The 20,428-nt window shown below is 29.3% G+C and overlaps 1 protein-coding gene across 2 annotated transcripts; it reads right to left on the bottom strand.

Moving 5' to 3' along the window:
- Positions 1 to 128: 128 nt before the first annotated feature.
- c12.1 (spliceosome-associated protein CWC15) lies at positions 129 to 20,330 on the bottom strand. Of its 2 annotated transcripts, none has more exons than XM_067287204.1 (6): positions 20,228 to 20,330; positions 12,789 to 12,932; positions 11,404 to 11,516; positions 10,399 to 10,478; positions 8,729 to 8,827; positions 129 to 655 (listed from the first exon to the last, which is right to left on the bottom strand). In XM_067287204.1, exons 2-6 carry the CDS (start codon positions 12,917 to 12,919, stop codon positions 425 to 427), a joined length of 654 nt encoding a protein of 217 aa, XP_067143305.1. In that variant the 5' UTR covers positions 12,920 to 12,932; positions 20,228 to 20,330; the 3' UTR covers positions 129 to 424. The 2 variants fall into 2 exon arrangements, with proteins under 2 accessions (XP_067143305.1, XP_067143306.1); XM_067287205.1 differs by having other exon boundaries at positions 20,232 to 20,317.
- Positions 20,331 to 20,428: the final 98 nt, after the last annotated feature.

Here is a 20,428-nt window from a genome sequence, read left to right as displayed (position 1 = left end):
TGTACTTGTCATTTCTAAAGTCTCAGTTACTTGTGCCTTAAAAGCTAATTTGATCAAATATTTGTGAATTGGAAATACAAATGCACTTAGATAGTTTTGTGTAAAATATCCCAATTAAAAAAATAATCTTTTACAATTACTATGATATTTATTCAATCCAATATAATTGTCAAATAATACATACATACATACATACTCTGTGTTCACGGGGTAGAGCGCATCAAAGAATATTCATACTGATGTTCTCTGAGTGCTAATATTGATAGAATTCGCAGCATTATGTTTTATTTTATGGTAACTGCACACCAACTGTTATTAGCTCTTGTCTAATAAAGAAATTTTATAACAAAATTCCAAAACAAAGAGAGTGAAACAATATAAAAAATTTTCGATAAGTTCTCTTTTTGAACGGCGGTAGAAATTTTTACTTCACATATTTCTCCATAAATTTTTTATGAAATTCCGAACGTAGCGTGTCATTAATAAATGGTTTGTCTTTGCGATCTGGTTCTTCTCTGGCACAGTTCTTAAACACCACGTCGTCGTCCCATCGTTTTTTTACTTTGAACTCCGAGGGTTTACTATTTAAGAGTGGATTTCCGCTGAGAATGGTTTCCGTGCGTATTCTTTCTTCTTGAAGTTTTCTTTCTGCTTCCTGTTAAAAAATTAATAATAGAAATTAAAAGACTTGCATAAATCTATATAATAGATGCGTGTGCTTGATCGAATTATTACAATAAAATTTTAGTAATGACAACGAAACTTCAGTGCCATTTAATTTCACTTTTGTTTAACTGATATATTTAAAAGGTTATAGAATACATCATTGTTTGAACAAGACTGTTCGTGCTTTATTCAGCTTTAGTTGAGAAAATATAAAAAAGTGTTTCAATTCTCATATGTATAATTTTTGCATTACAATGTTATGATAAACTAAAAGTTCTCACATCTCCTAAAATGTGCATCCATTTCACTTGGAGAATGTTCAAGGTCTGCTGTATGAAACAATTCTTAGTTTCATAAGTAGTTGATATCAACAGTTGTTCTTTGTTGGAAAGCAGGCAGTATATTTAGGAATAAATATTTTGTTTGGGAAAACAGAGATACAATATTAAAAATGCAAAACTATTTGTACTGAATTTTTCTAATCAATCACAGAAAAGATTTTAAATTATGAAAATTAATCCTTCCAAAATTTTTGACAGTAAGTTTGCCAGCTGATTGAAAAAATAACTTCAATTTCTGAACATTAAATGGAAAAAAATTAGTTAGAAATGGTTTAATTGTTGATAATGAAATTTGTCAGCATTGGACTGTTTATATTTGTACAAGTCTTTTAGTCCCTTCTACAAGAAATAAGTGATAATTTACATTATTAGTGATTTTCGGAAAAACGGGAAAAAATGAAAGGAACAGGCATTTAGAGCAATGTTCTATTTTTAAAATAGAATGTACAATGTAATTAAGAGGAATCTTATAAGGTTTAAGTTATTCATTTTTTTAATGGGAAAAACATCATGAATACATATACAGGATTCCTACTCAAATTTTTGTTTGAAATTCCCTGATTCTCACATTGACAAAATAAAACAACTAAATTTAACTTAGCATTTAACTTTGACTTTTTAGTCAATGTGCATGGTAGCTTAAGAAGCAATAGCATATTTTTTTCTAATTAAGTTACATAATTTTTATAATTGCTGAATTATTAAAAATAAAACATTTTATTACCTTGTTATTAATCCACATGGCTTTGAAAAAAGCCATTATACAGGATTTGTTAATGAATAATATGTGAGAATCTGGAGACATAGAATAAGAGCCTTTTCTTAGATTGGAAAGATTTACCGTATTTACTTGCATATAAGATGAGGTTTTTATTCATTATTTACTGCTTCGAAAACCTAGGTCATCCTATACTAGGGTTTTGGTCCCGGGACGTCTCGTGTCTTGAAGTCCCGGAACTTTTTCTAAATTTAATTGTCTCGGGTCCTGGGACTTTCGGGTCAAGACTCGAGACACACTTGTCGAAAATTGTATTGTAATAATTTTATTTTCGAAAGGTCATAATAAACTTTATTAGCTTCCCGCACTTCGTCATTGAGAGCGCTATCTGTTAGCTTACGTAGGAGTATCAAGTAATTACTCCTTAACTTACTGAGTGGGTACACAATAAATACGTTCGCCGCCATATTGTTATTTTGTGACATTTGTTTATGACTGTCTGTGTCAGCAATGTCAACTCAGTCAGTCAGTCGTCAATTTCACTTTATGAGGTATGTCCCAGCGAGATGATCCTATGCTTGAACCACACAATACATCTAGGAGTCGTAGACACGTATAAAAAAATCAGGTTACTGCCACATCCGCAGCTTCTACCTCCGAAGATACTGATGATAGTGATGATGAAATCGTGGAGAACAAAAACTCTTCTGACAAAGAAGAGGACTGCAATGCCAGCTACAAAACAAACTGCCCGTTACAACCAATTGATAAAATTAAAATAGTGCTCGATGAAACTCTATTCCTAGTGAAATTGTTTAGAAAGAGTCCACCGAAAAACAGCCAATTACAGAAATATGTTAAATCAGAATTTGGAAAAGAACTGTTTATTACCGGATGTCAAAACAAGGTGGAATTCTATAATTGTAATGGCAGAAAGGTTTCTGAAGCTCAAAAATTGCGTAAAGAAAGTGTTGATTTATTTAAACATGTTAGAAAATGGAAGGAAGACAATCTTCTTCTTTTGCAGTCAGTCGTTACTTTATTGCATCCAGTCAAGATAGCTGTAGAAGCCTTAAGCAGACAAAGCTCTTCATTACTCACAGCCGAAGCAATAATTGACGTTTTACTGAAAAAAATTCAATTGACAATGACAAATGATAATCTGGCAGTATGGTTCTTTGAAACATTGAAAGCCCGTCTAGAAGAAAGATCACAATGGGTTATTTGTTTGTTAAAATATTTGCACACTGGCCACCACAGCTCACAGTTGCAAAATACAGACTTTTTTGCTTTGAATTTGAATAAAACTGCACTTATTGCTTTTGCAGAAAATCTGTATTGCAGACTTTTTGAAAATATCCCTCATATCCAAATGCCAGATTTGGAAATAATGGACGCCGAACCCAGAACCAGTAGCTCTACAGTACACAACAAACCCGACGTGTCGTTTCAAAGTCAAATGGAACAGGCAATCAAAAAAATCAAAGAAAATGTACCCGAAATTCTTGCAAAAAGATCAAGAGCAACATTAAAAAAGGAGTTCCAGTTATTTGAAGCAACCGAAAAACATACCGAAAGTTTGGAACTACTGTACTTTATAAATGGACATCTGTTGAAAACGAGCGAGTGTTCTCCTTGTCCGGAGGCATTACTTCAAAAATCAGAAACAGATTGTCGGAGAAAGTTGTAAATGCCCATTTTATTAAATCAGAAAAGAAGTCTAATTACTAGTTTATTATATTATTTATATGACTAATGAATAGAGACTAGGTGATGATTAGTATGATCACTAAGTTCGTTTTATAATTATAAGATTTTACTGTCAAAAAATGAATCCATGATTATAAGAATTAAACATATGAATTGTTTAGACTTTGATTAACGTTATAAATGTTGATTTTTACTAAAATTGCTTTTTTATTGATATATCTTGCCAAAAATGAACTCGAATCTAACTTTATTCTGAGAAGTCTCCAAGTCCCGGGATGTCCGGGATATCGATCGTGGGTTGTCTCGTGTCCCGGGACTTTGAGAATGTCGAGACTTCCCAAACCCTATCCTATATGCACAAGCAAAGGATTCTTTGCATTTTTGCAACAATTTCTGTGAACTGTGTATACTTCATGCTGTCATTATTGGTCTACAGTCTATTTAGCGTAAGTTGGCACCTACTGTAAACAAATTATGACACAACGCGTCTTTTAATTAATGTTCAAAGGAAAGTGTATCTCATTCGTTCGCAGAAAATAGTTTCTAGTTATTTATAAAAACATTAATGAAATACAGATCACTTAGCAATAATTATAAATGTAGTTATTTTATATTAGTTAAATTGTTATTTTTAATGAATATTAGCATATTCTGAATCATTAATAATAAACTTTTTCCGGTCATGTGCGTTATAATGTTTTGGTTTTGTTTTCCATTCATCGCGTATTAAGGCAAACAACGTTTGCCTTAATACATGCATTTGATAATATTTTATTTGTGATTAAATGAAATAAAATTAGAAATGTATTAATAAATCTAATTTTCTTTATTTTGATCTCTAAAGTCACAACTCATCCTATATGCGAGATCATCTTATATCTGAGTAAATACGGTATTTGGAATTTGTTTTAATGACTTAAAATATTATTTAGTTAGAGAAATGAAATGTAAAATTCTACATTGTCAATTTCCCTTTTTCAAAAGTAAAACTGAAAAGAAGTTTTAATCCTCTGGCAAGATCTTATCTCACATGTTGATGATACATCTGCTAGTTTGAGTCACCCCTAAAATCCTGTCACGTGTAACAAATTAACACCCGATTGGAGGAAATTTAGGGATAAAAAGGGTAAACGTCCCATTTTTGAGGCTCTCTCCTCAAAGTTTTCTTTGTCTAGTCTGCCCTCATCAGTTCTCCTCGTCTCTCCACTGAGCCAACCAATCGGTGAACTTTCTCATTCTTTATCCTTACGATAGAATTTAGCCTGTGCCCGAAGACATCCGCCTGTTATCAAGAGGTATTATGTATTTTGCACTTACTGTAAACTCTCTCTCTCTCTGTCAAATAGAGGTATAATTAGCTAGTTGATCGACATAGATAAATTTTCATCTCTTTGTATTTAACCTTCACTTTAACAAATAACAAAAGTTTAATGAGTAAAAATAATCTGGCTTCAATTTGGATTTACTTTGATGTCGATCACCCTATTGACTGATTCACGACTCTCCCACTCAAACATATATCTACAGATATTTATAATCACGAGTTAGGACAGGAATTCTAACTATGCTAACTGGTGTCAGGAGCCTGACATCAAAGGGATCTTACAACCTTGAAGACAAAATAATTTATAACTTTATAGCCATCCACTGACAAAATGAGCAGGCCTTTGCAATAGAGGATTAGAGTTAATCAACTCTAACCTGCAGATTCTCACAAATATATACTTTTTGTACATGAGATTAATAAATTTCCTGAACGTTTTATTAAATTTATAAGCTGAAAAAAATCAAATTGTTATGCAAACAAAATTATTATAATGAAAAAAATGATTAATCCCATTTCAATTAAAATTATTTATCATTTTTCCGGATAGAAAGATCTCTCGCAGAGAATTCATTATTCCACTGTGCCAGGAGTTTCAAGAGGACTACCTGGAAAGCCAAAAAAAAAAACCATCTGCACCACAACTGCCTAACCCAAACCCAAGACCATCTGGAATCAGAAAAAGAAGAAAGTGTCAAATAGGTATTTGTAAAAGAAATAAAACTGCAGACATATGTAATGTTTGTTCAAAGTCAGTCTGCAAAATCTGCTTTGGCAAAAAGTTACAAATTACTACATGTACAAAATATGCACAAAAATAACATAATAAATGTTTTTATTTTGATAACTAATCAATAAAAGTTCAAAGTAGAATAAAAATAACTAAAGTCATATGAAAGAAATAAGTTAAAATGATGATTATTATTCACTAGCTTCACTAAACAAATCAATTACAGTGATGAGTATTGAGTAAAAGCATTTGAAAGCACTTCTAGATGTAAAACCTATAAATTTGATGAGCAGGTCAAAATGACCCCATTCAGTAATTTTAAGTAGGCACAAAACTTTAAGTTTGTAACCAGTTCTTTAACACTAGAATTATGGTCTTTATGTATAGTAACAAAAAAATTGATGAATATATCTTGTGCATTCTCTACATTTTTATTATCCACACCCCACATTATTAAATCAACATTTCACTGTAATAATTTTAATCTTATTATCAACAGTGTATCTTTAAGTTTTTCTTTTACAATTTAAATAAAGGCATGTACTTAAAACAATTTTTGAAAAACTGGTAGTGGTACAGAATACCCTAGAGTTTCTCAAACTTAACCTTCTGGTACTCCTGTTTAATAAATTTTAATGTGCCATTTCCATAGTTTGCCGTCAACATATTTGTGTGGTCCACAAATCTCTGTGAATCTAGGCATTGTTGAGAAATCTGCTATCCAAATTATCTCAACCATCTGGATATGAAAATTTACTAATCAGCACTATGCACTGTGCAAAAATTTTCAGTGATGTCAGATAAGGAAAGCAGTTAAGAATCTCAGAATGAATAGATTGATGGGAGAAGGCAATGCAACACCTGAAAATCTGGCAGGAGGGATGCTTCTCAGGAGGACTTTGTATAGGAAACAACTGACCCTGTTTAGGTGTTACATTTGTGAAGAAAAATTGGAAAACTCCATGTGGCCTGCAACCAAATACCAGTGTTTTTTTCCACTAAGCCATTGATGGGCTAAGCACATAAGGAAGCCAGTATTAATTACCAGGGCCCAGCCTAGCTTGTTATTTTAAAATTTCAAATAATTTCAAAAAATTATAATGTTAATTAAATAAAAAAAATTACATAAATTATTTTAGAAAAGTTTTCTATTTAAGTTACATCTACAATTTAATAATTAAGACGAGTGCTTTAGAAGTTAGACAAAATGGCCATAGTAGAAAAATAATTTCAATACAAAAATTTTTTTGCCAAATCTGAAATTTTCTTTTTTAAAGCATTTTTTCGCATTCATTTTTTGAAGTTTGTCCTTAATTGAAATTTTTGAGTCTTAATGACTTCAAAATGAATTTTTTTTTTTATCATAAATAAATTTTGCATTTTTGAATGTCAAAAAGTCAGTTAATTACCACTTGTGCTAAAAATAAAATTGAAGTCAATGCCATGAATCATAAACTTGATATAATATGCTGATTAATAAAAATAATTGTATAGGTCAGGTGTTGGCAACCTATGGCATGCATGCCAAACGTGGCACATGGGACAATTTTCAATGGCACTCTGATTGAATAGAAATGTAGTGAAATTATATTTTAATTATTAATTACATATTTAAATGAAAATCATAGTTCAGAAAGGCCATGGTACATTAAAAACGAATCTCCTGTTTGTATATTTCTATTACGGCGCATACGTTTACACTCATGTTGCCATCTACGTGTTGTGCAAGCACTTCACATGTAAGGACATAATTCAATTAACAACTTAACTTCAAAATTATACATTTTTCAAGTCTATTACAACCAGACTAATTTTGATAACATGATAACAATCATGATACATGTTATCAAAATTAGTCAAGTTAACATAAAGTGTTTGGTTAACATAAAAGTGTTATTTTTATCAGTTTAGTGTTGAATGGCAAATTGTATGGTAAGCCTTGTATGATTTAATTCATATTTTTCAAACTACATAGTGATAATTATTAATTGGTTCATAAATTATGGTTTTATGTTCAGCAGATATTTTGGATCCTGAAAATATTCTGTACTCCTGCTCATAAGTTGCATTGCACCTCATTATTTCTTGCTGCCTGCAGACAGCTACACTTGGAGTCAGCCAGCTAAGGAGACAAATTCCATAACTTTTTCTGAACACTAATGAAAATCCCTAAACTTCCAGGTGGGGTAGGAACTCTGTACTTACAAAAAGTTTTAATGTTTGAGATGATTTTATTTTTGTTATTTTATGATTATATCTACAATGAAATGATAAGTGGACACAATATCAAAAATACAAAATGCCATTGAAAAAATTAGTCATTTAATAATAATGTTTCATTTCTATTTTATTTATTATTAATTAAAATCTATGTCATGGATATTGACATAATAATCCATCACTCAGCTCTTATTCACAATAGAGAATTGCATCATGTTTATTGAAAGATGTGCTTCCTTATATGGTAAGGTCTGATCATCCAATAGGATACTGACATTCTATTTTGTTCTTTCAATTATGAAAATGTTGCACCAAGATTTATTTTGTTCCCATCTTCTAACTTGAAAGTTATTTAATTACATTTCAAATAACAAAGAGAAAATATCAAACAAACTTGAAATTAAAGTAATGCTGTTGTACTTAAACAAGGTGAAATAGTGAACAGCTAAGCTATGACTACTGTTTGATTGAAAAAGTTCATCTTTTGTTATTAATATAAATGCATAGCCTGTATAACAATAGACATTTAATTTCGAATTTATTTTAGCACTTATTATGATATTGACACAGGTTTGAAAGTTGGTTGTTCAGATACTAGTTTTCTAAGTTATGAAGAGAGAGAAATTATTGGAAACTTATGCATTTTTACTTGAACTTCAAAAGTTGACTATCATCATAAATGCACAGAAAATGCACAGAAAATGAACAGAAGAGAAAACTGGAAACAAGGCATGCATATATTAATATATGCTTTTATTAGTTTCAAGAAAACTCATGACGACTTACAAATATCTACAGTGTATAAAGGAATTTTCACATTATCTAAAGTCATCAAAAATATCTTTAGAAAAAGAAAAATTGGTTAAAGAGTTCTTAATTTTGGTTAAAATCAGCAGATAACCTGCATCTGCTTTTGCATTAACTTTTAAACACACACAACCTGCAGGTTATCTGCATGAAATTATGGTAATGTGCTTCAGATTTGTATTAAAATATATAATCAAGTAATAAAGTTTTACTTTTTTTGCTTCTTCTTGTGCTCGTTCTTTCTTAATCCTATTTAGTTCAGCCATTAGCTCTGCAGTATCTTCTTCATCACTTTCTTCACTTTCATCTTCCTACAAAATTATAAATAAATAAGGTTATTTTAGGAAGGGAAAAATTAAATGCAAACAATTTTTTTTGTAAACTATGATATTATATGAAATCTTTCAATCAATTTATAATTAAATATAAAAACAAAATGAGACTAATAGAAAGCAATGTTACTCTTGAAGGGTAGAAGAAATTTTTAGAAAAATTGTATATTTATTCCTTGTTTGTAGAACTACTGGAGTATTCAAAAAGTTCCATTTATATTATAAAATCATTATTTTATCCAGCTACTGTAAAAGCCAATCAATTTTAATGTGAATGTAATCTTAAAAGGCAAGTTATGATGGATAGGAAAGAAACTTTTATAGGAAAGAATATTTATAAGTGTTATACAAATAGATATTTTATTTCCAAATCTTTTAGACTTTAAGAAAAATATTTTAATTAGAAATTTTTATATAAACCTTTCAAACAAAGAAATAAAATAAAATTTTTATACAATATAGAATAAAAGTGTACATTATATTGTAATTACAATTCAGACTTATTAGTAATGAAAACAAAATGTTAAAATAATTTTTTGTTCTAATTATTATTTCATAACATGAAATTATAAGCCATTAATTATGACAACATATCATACATTATATATTTGTTTCAAATTATTTAACATTTTGGATTCCTATATAGTAATAACAATACATCTGTAAATTTTCATCTGTAAATTCTACATGTATCATCATCAGGGGGCAGCTTTCGTAAAATTACATTTTCCAGCACTTGTTTTTTAGTAGATAAAAGCAGTAACACCCCCAATGAAGCTTTGGATGGATGCAAGCAACACGTCTGCATGTCACCAGTTCCTTTTTTAGAAATTACTTATAATTTTAATTGGATATATTTTGTGTTTTTTAAGACTTTTTTAACTTCTGGTGACAAGTAGCCTACAAAGAAAGATCGGTCGCCAAGAACATGTATTGTCCGGAACACAAAAAATAAATGGTGATCCCTTTTGGGCAGACTTTCTCTTCAATTCTATTAAAAAAATATAATCTCCATCGGACGAAAATTTACAGATCAAATACATTATAAATTAAATCAACAATTATGACTAAAATTTGTAAATGTCAAAACATTCATCTATTGTTAATGGATACTAATTTATATAGAGGTTTCATTATCTTATTGCCTTCTTTCATTAAAGGTTAAACTGAAATTTTCACTACAGTGATATTTGTTCAACTGAAAAATTCTTACATAAGGCACATAGCAAATTAGTGGGTGACTAAAATGGAATTTATTATACCAGCTCATGTTACAAAGATATTTTATTGTAAATATGAAAAATGTAACTTTGTTAGCATTAGGTCAGAAGTTTATAATTAAATCTTTGGTCTTTTCATTCACACAAGATTAATGATTTTATTTATGAAACTGTAAATTCTGTGAAATGAAAATGATAAGGACCAATTTCCAGCAATTTTTAAATGAAACATTTTTTGAAAAATAATTAAAATATGTGTTTGTAGTGTTTATTTTATTTCAATTTTCAAAAATTTTTTAAAATTTATAATAAAAAAAATTATTTACTTACTTCATCCAAAGGATCATCTGCATCCAAATTTGTTGGAGGAAGTTCAAGTCTGGGCTTTTTATTACTACTGCTTGTTGAGTCTAAAATGTAAAAGTTTTTTAAAATAATAAAATAATCCTAATTATTGACAGCATAAAAAAATTAATTAAATACATGTGTATATATCTTAATAAAGAGGGAACAACTATGAATTCTTCTGTCTACTAATATCTTGGAACTTATATTTTATCAAAACTACAGTCAATCATTTTTACATGTGGGTAACTATACTTACTACTAAAAATGTAGTAATTTACAAACAACAACATTCCTAAGAAACTGTTAAAAGTTACACATATACATGAAAAGTAATTGTGAAAAGCTCCCACAAGTTTAAAAGTAAGCAGAGTAAAAAAGCTCTTTGCACAACAATGTGTTGCTAGTGATCTCAGACTATTGTATATTTATGGTAGCTTAACTACCAATGCAGGTGACCCACACTCAGAAATTTTTGGTTACATTCCTGTTTATCTCATGTCACAATAGAATGCAAAGTGAAGAATTACATATATCATGAAACAGGATAGCTGTATCTTAGAAATTCCAATGATTAAAATGTTCATCAAATCATAAAAGGACAATTTTCAAATCCTACTTAAATCAAATATAATTTTTACAACATATTGTTTACATCTATATTTTGAAAATTTAATGATATATTTTTAATGCAGAAGTCCTCATTATTTTATTACATCACTTATTTTTTGGTCTTCCAAATATAAAAGCATTTTAGCCAACAATTTTTTGAAAAATCAGTTGTCATTGAATTACTACTGACATGTAATCATTGATCTTGAAACTATCATTGTAAGAAATACAGCAAGAAATCCACAAAAATAGCAAGTTGGCATGTAGATCAAAAATAGACAAAGCATATGGATAATTATGTTATTTCACATTAAAGCTAACAGAAAGTAATTGACCAATTAATAAAATACATAAAAATATCATATAAAATTAACACACCTCTTGATGTACGTTTTCCTTCTCTTTCGTGGCTAGCAACTCTCTCTCTGTCCTCAAGTTCTCGTCGGAAATCTTTGTTTTTCAATTCATCGACAGTTCCTTGACCCGGCTGCCTACAGAATTTATAATTTATAATTCAAATGTAATATTTTTAGGAAAATGATTTGATTTAATTAAAAATTTCTCTAAGAAATAAATAGTTTTTAGTCCAAACGTAATTCAGTAATCTTCATTAGATTATTGAAAAATTACTGTTAATAAATTAAATGAATGGATTTGTTCAACTCTATATCAGATTATTGTTTATGAAGCATCACTTTAGGCTCTCATTAGCTTATAAACCAAAATTTGAAATTTCAAAGACATTACAATTGCATGTATAATAATAATAATTTATTATAAATGTAGCTTTCCAAACTGAATTTAGTATTGAAAATGACAGGTCTAAAGTAAAATTTCTTAAAAATGTTCATAAATTATTTTCTTTTCACTTTAAAATATAAACCATAGGAAAAAAAGCATGACAATTAGAAAACTCAATGTATAATCCAAATATGACTGTTTCTAGAAAATCATATCATTAGTTAATTTTAAAAATTTATTAAAAGCAATTGGTAATAATAAAAAGAAACCTCTTAAAATTTCATATCCTGTGTTAGTCAATTACAGGATTGGAAAATACAGAAAATATTTTCAAAGAAATTTTAACAGTCCAAAATTTTAATTTATACTACAATCTAACAATATTAAAAAAAATATCTACTAATAATCCTTCATCTGTTATATTAGCACAACATTATTTGTGATCCTAGAAGAGTTATAAATGGAAAGAGCATATTCTAATATGTATTGTGTTAAACTTAAGAATTTTCTTAAATTTTGTAGGTTATTTGTCCTGGCAATTTTTATCAACTGTGTTAAAACTGTTTCATTTAATTTAAATTATAGTAGGTAATAATCATCATAAGAATCAAAGAGAATGAACAGGAAAAAAATCACAAAATATCAGGATTTGAAGATCGAAATTTGGCAAATCTGGCATAAACCAGTCAAAATAGGACCTGTGGTGATCAGCACACTAGATGCTATACCAAAAAATCTCCACCAGCATAAAAACATTCAACATCAGCAAAATCACCACCTGCCAAATGCAAAAAGCTGCACTTCTTGGATCTGCCAATATCTTACGCCAGTATATTACGTAATCCTAAGCTCCTGGGAGTGGCTCAATTCGAATGTAATCTAATGCCAGCATATGATTTTGTTGCTGTGTTTTTTTAAGTCAAAATAAATTATTATTGTTGTTATTATTAATTCTATAGATCTAATAATAATAAATTAGACATAAAATGTCATTGATTCTTAAAAATAAATAAAAATTTTACCTATATTTTAACTTAGTATGTCCGGGAAGATCTCTACTAGAATACTGTTTTGAAAGAGCACTCAAATCCTTTTCTCCTCGACCACCGCCACCTCTAGCAGGTTCAAATGTTGGACGAGCAGCAGTTGTCATTTTTAATCATTTACTGAATTTTAAATAATTTTAAAAATTTACTAAATTTCTTAAAATTATTTTAGATTTTATTATTATAATTATATTTTTTAATTAAAAACAATTCTACAAAATACTGACATATCAAATGAAAGTAGAACTTGCAAGTAATAGCATAAGGAGTTTGGTATGTTATAAAAAAAAAAAAAAAAAGACTGATGCTGCAAGTTGGCAATGCAAAAAGGATGACCAGCTCACAGCATTGCCAAACTCCTCACACTGTGTCTCATAATTTCTACTTTTATTTGAGTACCTAGTATAAAATGAAATTCAAAGAAAACATTAATGATATATAAACTAAATATATGATTTCCTTTTATGCCTTTTATATTTTTTAAATAAAAACTGTTTCAAATAGTAAATGAATAAGCATATATTTACAGTGGAGCATCGGTTGTTCGGAAAATCGATTTTTCGGATAACCGATTATGTACAAAAAAATACATTATTAATATAGTATATTCCAATCTATATATATATAATCGAGACGAGTTGATAATAATAATAATCAGTGCAGAGCCTAAATGGTTAGGAATTGAAAGTTGAAATTTGGTACACAGTTAGGGTACGTCACGAGAACACACACTAAGAAGGAATTTTTCAAAATTCCTCCCCACGGGGAAGAGGGACAGGATTAAGGCTTAACACTTCCATCAACAATGGAATTGATTGGAATTAAGAGAAAGTGACATGCAAGACGCAGATGCAATTTTTTTCGTTTTTGCGGGAAATCAAACATATTTTTAGACCCATCTAAAAATTCTCTAATTAGTCTGGAAACAGGGGGACCCAATTCTTGCATTCTGTGAAAACGGGTCAGGTTGACTATAACATAATAATCTTAATCTTTGCTATCGTTACTTTTGTCTGAGCAACGCCAGGCCTACCTGCTAGTAATAGTATATTAATATATCCCACGTTAAAATTTTTCTCTGTTGCATTGAATTTTCGTCAATGTTAAGCCTAACGAAAATTTTTATAATAATCATCGTGGCTATTATATTGTTAAAAATTATTTCTTTATTTTGTACAAACAAAATAAATAACGTAGAGCGTCGATAAGTGGAACGTCGGTAAGTGGAATGGCCAGAAAGTGAAACGATTTTCAGTCGGACTGTGTCGTGCTGAATCGAATGTTTTTGATACTAAATTTACTTCTAAAGTATAATTTTCATGTTTTTTATATTCTTTAATATATTTATTTTGTTTGTACAAAATAAAGAAATAATTTTTAATGATACGATAGCCTCGATTATTATTATAAAAATTTTCGTTAGGCTTAAAATCGACGAAAATTCAACACGAAGCGACACGCAACGGAGAAAAATTCAACAGGAAGCGATACGCAACGGAGAAAAATTTGAACATCGGACAGGTTAATGTATTTTTTTCGTACAAAGTCGGAAACTGGAACAAATCATTAACTGGAAGGACCCCAGTCCCCAATTGGTTCCACTTATCGACGCTCTAAGCTGTATATTGAAAAATATAAAAACAAAAAAAATTATACTTTAGAAGTTAATCTAGTATCAAAAACGTTTGATTCAGCATGACACATGTCCTGACACAGTCCAACTGAAACGCTTTTGGTTAACCAATGTTTTGATTGATCGGTGTTCAGATAATCGATGCTCTACTATAATTCAAAATTAATTAATTCTTCATTTCTATAACCAATTCAAGTTTTTTCTTAAAAAATTCTAAGTATTTTCTAGTAATTTACATTTCACAAAAGATATATTATAAAAAACTGAAAAAATAAAGTATAATTTGATTCATTAGATTCTTGTTCAGAATTTTAGTATTTTTAATATTCAGTATAATATATAATAAAAATTGTTATATATATAACAACCCAAAGCCCAATATTTTATTAATAGTAATATGCCAAACAATTTAATGCTATTATTTTTAATTAAATATAATAGCATTAAATTGTTTGGCATATTACTATTAAATTGAATTGGCATATTACTGGATAAAGTAGCCCAATTTAACCTGGTGGTTGTTTGGCATAATATTTACATTTTAGCTATTCCCAGTTATATATCACAATATTTTAGTATTATTTTTTTGATAGAAAAGCCTTAAAATGAGAAAATGTCTTTATATTTTATATTAAGTTTTTGAAATTGAATTAACTTGTATCAGTTTATCCCATTATTCTTCAATTCATACATTCTCTGATTTTCTGGTTGACAGAAGCATTCATAAATAATCTTCAATGAATAGTTCAAAATATTTTATTATTATTATTATATATATATCATTAGAACTTTATTGTATAATTATTCCAAATAAAAAATGTATACAAATTTCACAGCTTGCTAAAATGGAAGACTGCTCATTATAAAAACAGTCAATTCTTATTTGTGTAAATTAATGTAATAAGATTATAAAGTTAATAAGTTAAAAATAAAGTAATATTACAAAACAAAATTCTGTTCTATATAAATAAATAAAAAATATATTAGAATTTAAATACAGTAAGACCCTGCTTAATGTGGGGGATGCATTCCTAGATGACAAAGTGCTAAGCAAAACAGCGTTAAACGAGGTTTTTAACGTAGAGTAAATAGGGAAAGGGGAACACGCGACCAAAAACTAAGCAAATTTTACTATAATTTTAAGTTATTTTTATATTAATTTGCATAATAATATATGTTAAATAACACACAAACATATGTACACAGAAATCTAAAGTTAATTTTTAGTGATGAAGGTCCTGGCTTTTCTGAAATTCTTGTTCTTTTAGCGATAAAGTCGTGTAGTTTCATTTTTTGCTTTTTTTCCTTTCCTTAAGCAAATGTCAGTAGCAGAAGATTGCATCCAAAATGCCTCATTTTGCTTTTGCACTCCTTTCAAAATCTGGATTATTCGCTATAATTTGATCAATGGTTTTGGTTATTGTTTACTTTTACTAAGGAAATTCATAGAGAAATTCTTTGGGTTCTTCATTTTCGGAATCACTATTTTCCAGTTTTGCACGAATTCCTTGTTCTGCCAGTTCTTGAAGGTCATCGTTGGTAAGGCTCTCACCAGAAACCTGCAGTAACTTCTCGTTATCCTGCTGTACTGACAATTTGGTCAACTTAATGATACAGTGATAGTCTCTTCTCATTGAGAATTTTTGGATACCTTCAGCCATAACTTCTTCCAAACTCTGTTTATGCATTTACCAGTTAATTCTTGCTAAGCAAAGTCAATATTGCCTATGGCATCCATGATGTTATATTTTTTCCAAAATTGCACCAAACAAACATAGATTTAAGGAAAATACAGCGCTACGACAAATTACCCACCTTTTGCTGATTGGTTTGTGTTCGTAAATAATCGTATTATATACAAATCAATAAAATGCCATGATAATTTGAATTGGCGTAAATTTTGAGCGTTTTTTAAGGCTTCGAGCAGACCGTGTTATATCAAATCAGCATTAAGCAGAGTCTTACTGTATTGTCATTTATCTTGCTTTCCATCAATTATGAAAACTCAATATTTAGATTGATCAAACACACATTTGAGAATAACCTAAAATGATTTGGTTAATTTGGGACTCAATTAAAGTCCATTCAGAAATGCTTACTGATTGGGTGGTTGGTAATGGTGAATGACATCAGCAGTTGGTCAGTCATTCTCTAACTACCCTTAAGATTGGTGAATCTGGTAGCAACCGGTAAACCACCAAAAATTTTATGAGTTAACATTTTTGATTTATGCCCAATCTCAGTGGTTTAACCAGTAAACATTTCTGAACAGACTCTAAGGGTGGCACTGTGCAACAGTTGGTAATGCAGTAGAGCGTCATTTATCTGAAAGCCGGTTAACCGAAAGCTTTGCAGTTGGACTGTGTCGTGCCGAATCGAACATTTTTGATACTAGATTAACTTATAAGTATAATTTTTTTGTTTTTATATTTTTCAATATATTTATTTTGTTTGTACAAAATAAAGAAATAATTTTTAATGATACAATAGCCTCGATTATTATTATAAAAATTTTCGTTAGGCTTAAAATCAACAAAAATTCAACACGAAGTGACACGCAACGGAGAAAAATTTCAACACCAGATAGATTAATATATTTTTTCGTACATAATCAGTTATCCGAACAACCCCAGTCCCCAATTGATTCGGATAAACAACGCTCTACTGTAATTCTAACATTGAGTTTAAAATTTAGTTACTGTCTATTTAATGTTTTATAACTTACAGTTAATTAAGAAATATAGTAAAAGCTTGTTTTGTGACCACCTCACTTGTGTGGCTATCATTGAAATTATTCCCCTGTAAAACTGCATAGAAGTTTTAATGTAAGTCAAACTCCATGTTGGTGGCCACTCACTTAAGTGGCCAAGATAGGAGTATCCTAAAGTGACATTTATCCTCATTTATGTGGCCAACAGCAGAGTTGCAGAATGTGTCCAATCACACAAATGATATTTGGAGAGATTAAAGCAGTCCTAGGTAATATGGTATAGAAAATAATATGGCAATAGCCACAAAAAATGGAATAGATTGGGGAAATTATTCAAAATGTGGGACCTTGTTTTAAAAGTGATATTGAAACATTGTTTACTACACTTCTAATCTGCTCAGTCACTTGTTACATTGCTGCATACTTACTGTTATGAGCTTACAATAATACCTAGTTTATACCTGATAAGTGCTTGATCAAGACAGTGTACTTGGCTGAGTACTAAACCAATCTGAGTGCTTAATAAAGTACTTGGCCTAGGGATCCAAAAAGAAAAAGATCAAGCAAGTAAATAGAAATGTGTTCTGTTCACTAGGTTGAGAAGTCACCAATGAATGTCTCAGTCAAACACATCAGGTGTAACTTGGCATAAAAACAAGACTGGCTTGTTTTTATGCCAAGTTACTTGATTACCAAGTAACTTGCCAAGTATCTTGGTTACCAAACCACAATTTTGATATTTTCAAAACACCAAAACTGAAAAAATAAAAAATAACCACTTTAAAAATAACCAAAAAAGAAAATTCACTTTTATTTCAAAACTCTTTTTGGTAAAATTTAATATAGTATCAAATTAAAGCAAAATATTCACTTGTTCCCCCATACAGTAAAATTGCAAATTAGTAAGTAAATTACATTTAAAAAGTTTTTCTGAACTGTCTTGATTAAATAGCTAAACAGAAGTGTTATCATTTTATAAGCATTATTTCCCTTAAACATTTTTCATTTTGTAATAAATCTATTAAAAAATATAAAAAAAATAATGTCAAAATATATTTTAAAACATCATAAAAATACATTGATGTTAAAAAAAAATAATAAATAAATAATAATAATAATAATAATAATGAAAAAGTCAGTCAAAGATTCTAAAAAAGTATACCTTTTTGCAAAAAGTGTCTTTCTTAAATACTTTTTCAGATAAAAAAAATCACATTGTCATTCTTGTCTAAGAAATTTTGCATTTTCAATCTCAAAAAGTCCATTAACATCATGTCAAAAATAGGTCATTCATGGTGTTGGTGAAAACTTCAATTTTATTTCTATTAATATTACATAAAGTTTATAATTGTATGTGATGATGACATGTAATTGTAATAAAATGTTCTTTTAATTTAAAAATTTTTATATTAATTTATCAGTTTAGTGTTGTGAGGCAAATTATACAGTAGGCTTTTAATTATTTGTATGATATAATTTTATATGATGAATTTCCAAAATTATGTAGTAATAATTATTAACTAGTACATAAATTGTTTTATTTTGTGTGCTATGTGCAATAATTTTTGGGGAAATTTTGAGTTATAAAAATATACTACATCTCTGTCCAACAGAACAGGAAAATCCCATGTTTCTAAACTCAATATATTGTTTAAAGCACTTTAAATGCAATTGAGCTTTGTTACTATAGTTTTGGAATAATTTGTTGAGATTTCTCTCACAGAGGATGATCAAATAAAATAAATCTTTACACTTGACAAATTAAATATATCTCCAGAATTTAATAAGAAGAAAGACAATAATATATTTACTGTATTTAATAATTTTATTTAAAATCTAATTGCATTTTATAAAAATATAACTATGTAAATCAGAGACGATCGACTACATTACTGATACGTCACTCACAACACTAACAAAAAAATATTGGTGAGCCTGATCAGGAATGTATTTACCCATGGCCAAGACCTAGGCTTTCAGGTATTTCAGGCCTCCTCCAATATTTTAATCTCACACCTCTCTACAACTGACAGCCTGACCCTAGTAAAGTAAGCAGCAGACTGCAGTATATATCCCTATATATTTTTGTAAAACAGTATTAGTCCATTTTTTTTTTTTTACATCTTCCCAGACCCTAGGCACACGCCTAATGGTTAAAAATGGCCCCGAGCCTGACATAAAAGATGGTTTAACTACAAACACCTTTTTCTAACGTTTCTACAGATTTAGTGACTTCTGTTTAATACTCCCCCCTCAAATTCTTCTATTAAAATACACTATTTAAATAAAACCTTTACTACCATTTCATAAACATATTTATTTCACCATAGCGCAAATCAATACTACAGTTTATAGGTATTACACAGCTGCATTTAGTACCCCACACTGTACTGTAGATGAATGAATCCTACTATAAACGACTTGCATTTGATATATATATACCCTATACGAAAATTTAATTACTGTATATTGAAAAGGTCGTACAATATTACGTGAATTTATTTTGTTTTGTTTACTTTTATAGTATGTAATAAATATTTATCAATATTGAATACGGTACCGTAATTACAGTTTCGTACGTCAGATTTTCATCCCATTTAAACGACAGCAAAATTCTAGCCACAAATAACAGAGAGGAAACCCCCATCGTCAAGAGCTAGAACCTTACTGTAACAAACTATTTTGTTATAAATGCCCTCCAGTATACAATGTCCTTTTTTTGTACAAGAAAGTTTGCCCCACTAATGTGTATTCCTGTAGAACAGAGACGAGATAAAAACCTAAAATATATATCCAAATATGTATAAGTTAAACAAAAATGTCAAGTCCAACAGCTGACGTACTTTTTGATTAAACAACGTTCACCTCCTCGTTTGGATGACAGATTAAGGCAATGCCATACTTTTAATGGATCATTTTACAGAGAATTAATTATACATTCACCATGTACGATGAACTTTTACCACTTACCTTACTGGCAATTTATAATGCATTGCCAATACGACTCGGACAGCTTATTTATTTCTCAAATATAAAAAGTATACTACACATCGTCATCACATTAAATCACACTTACCTGTTTCACAAAATTTAAAATATATGCCTTAACTCAGGTAAACAGCTAAAGCCAAACGAATTGTAAACTTCATACGACGTTACAGTGTTGCCAGATCTTTCTAGATTATATCGTAATACGATTTTTTAATAAAATGGAAATAAATATAAGTTTTAAATTTGAATTAATTAAACACGATTAAATTTTAATATATATAA

Source organism: Centruroides vittatus, unplaced genomic scaffold (assembly GCF_030686945.1).
Source record: "Centruroides vittatus isolate TY-2023 unplaced genomic scaffold, ASM3068694v2 scaffold_435, whole genome shotgun sequence".
NCBI classification, from domain to species: domain Eukaryota; kingdom Metazoa; phylum Arthropoda; class Arachnida; order Scorpiones; family Buthidae; genus Centruroides; species Centruroides vittatus.
Note: the sequence above shows the minus strand (reverse complement) of the source record. Positions and strands in the feature narration are given on the sequence as shown.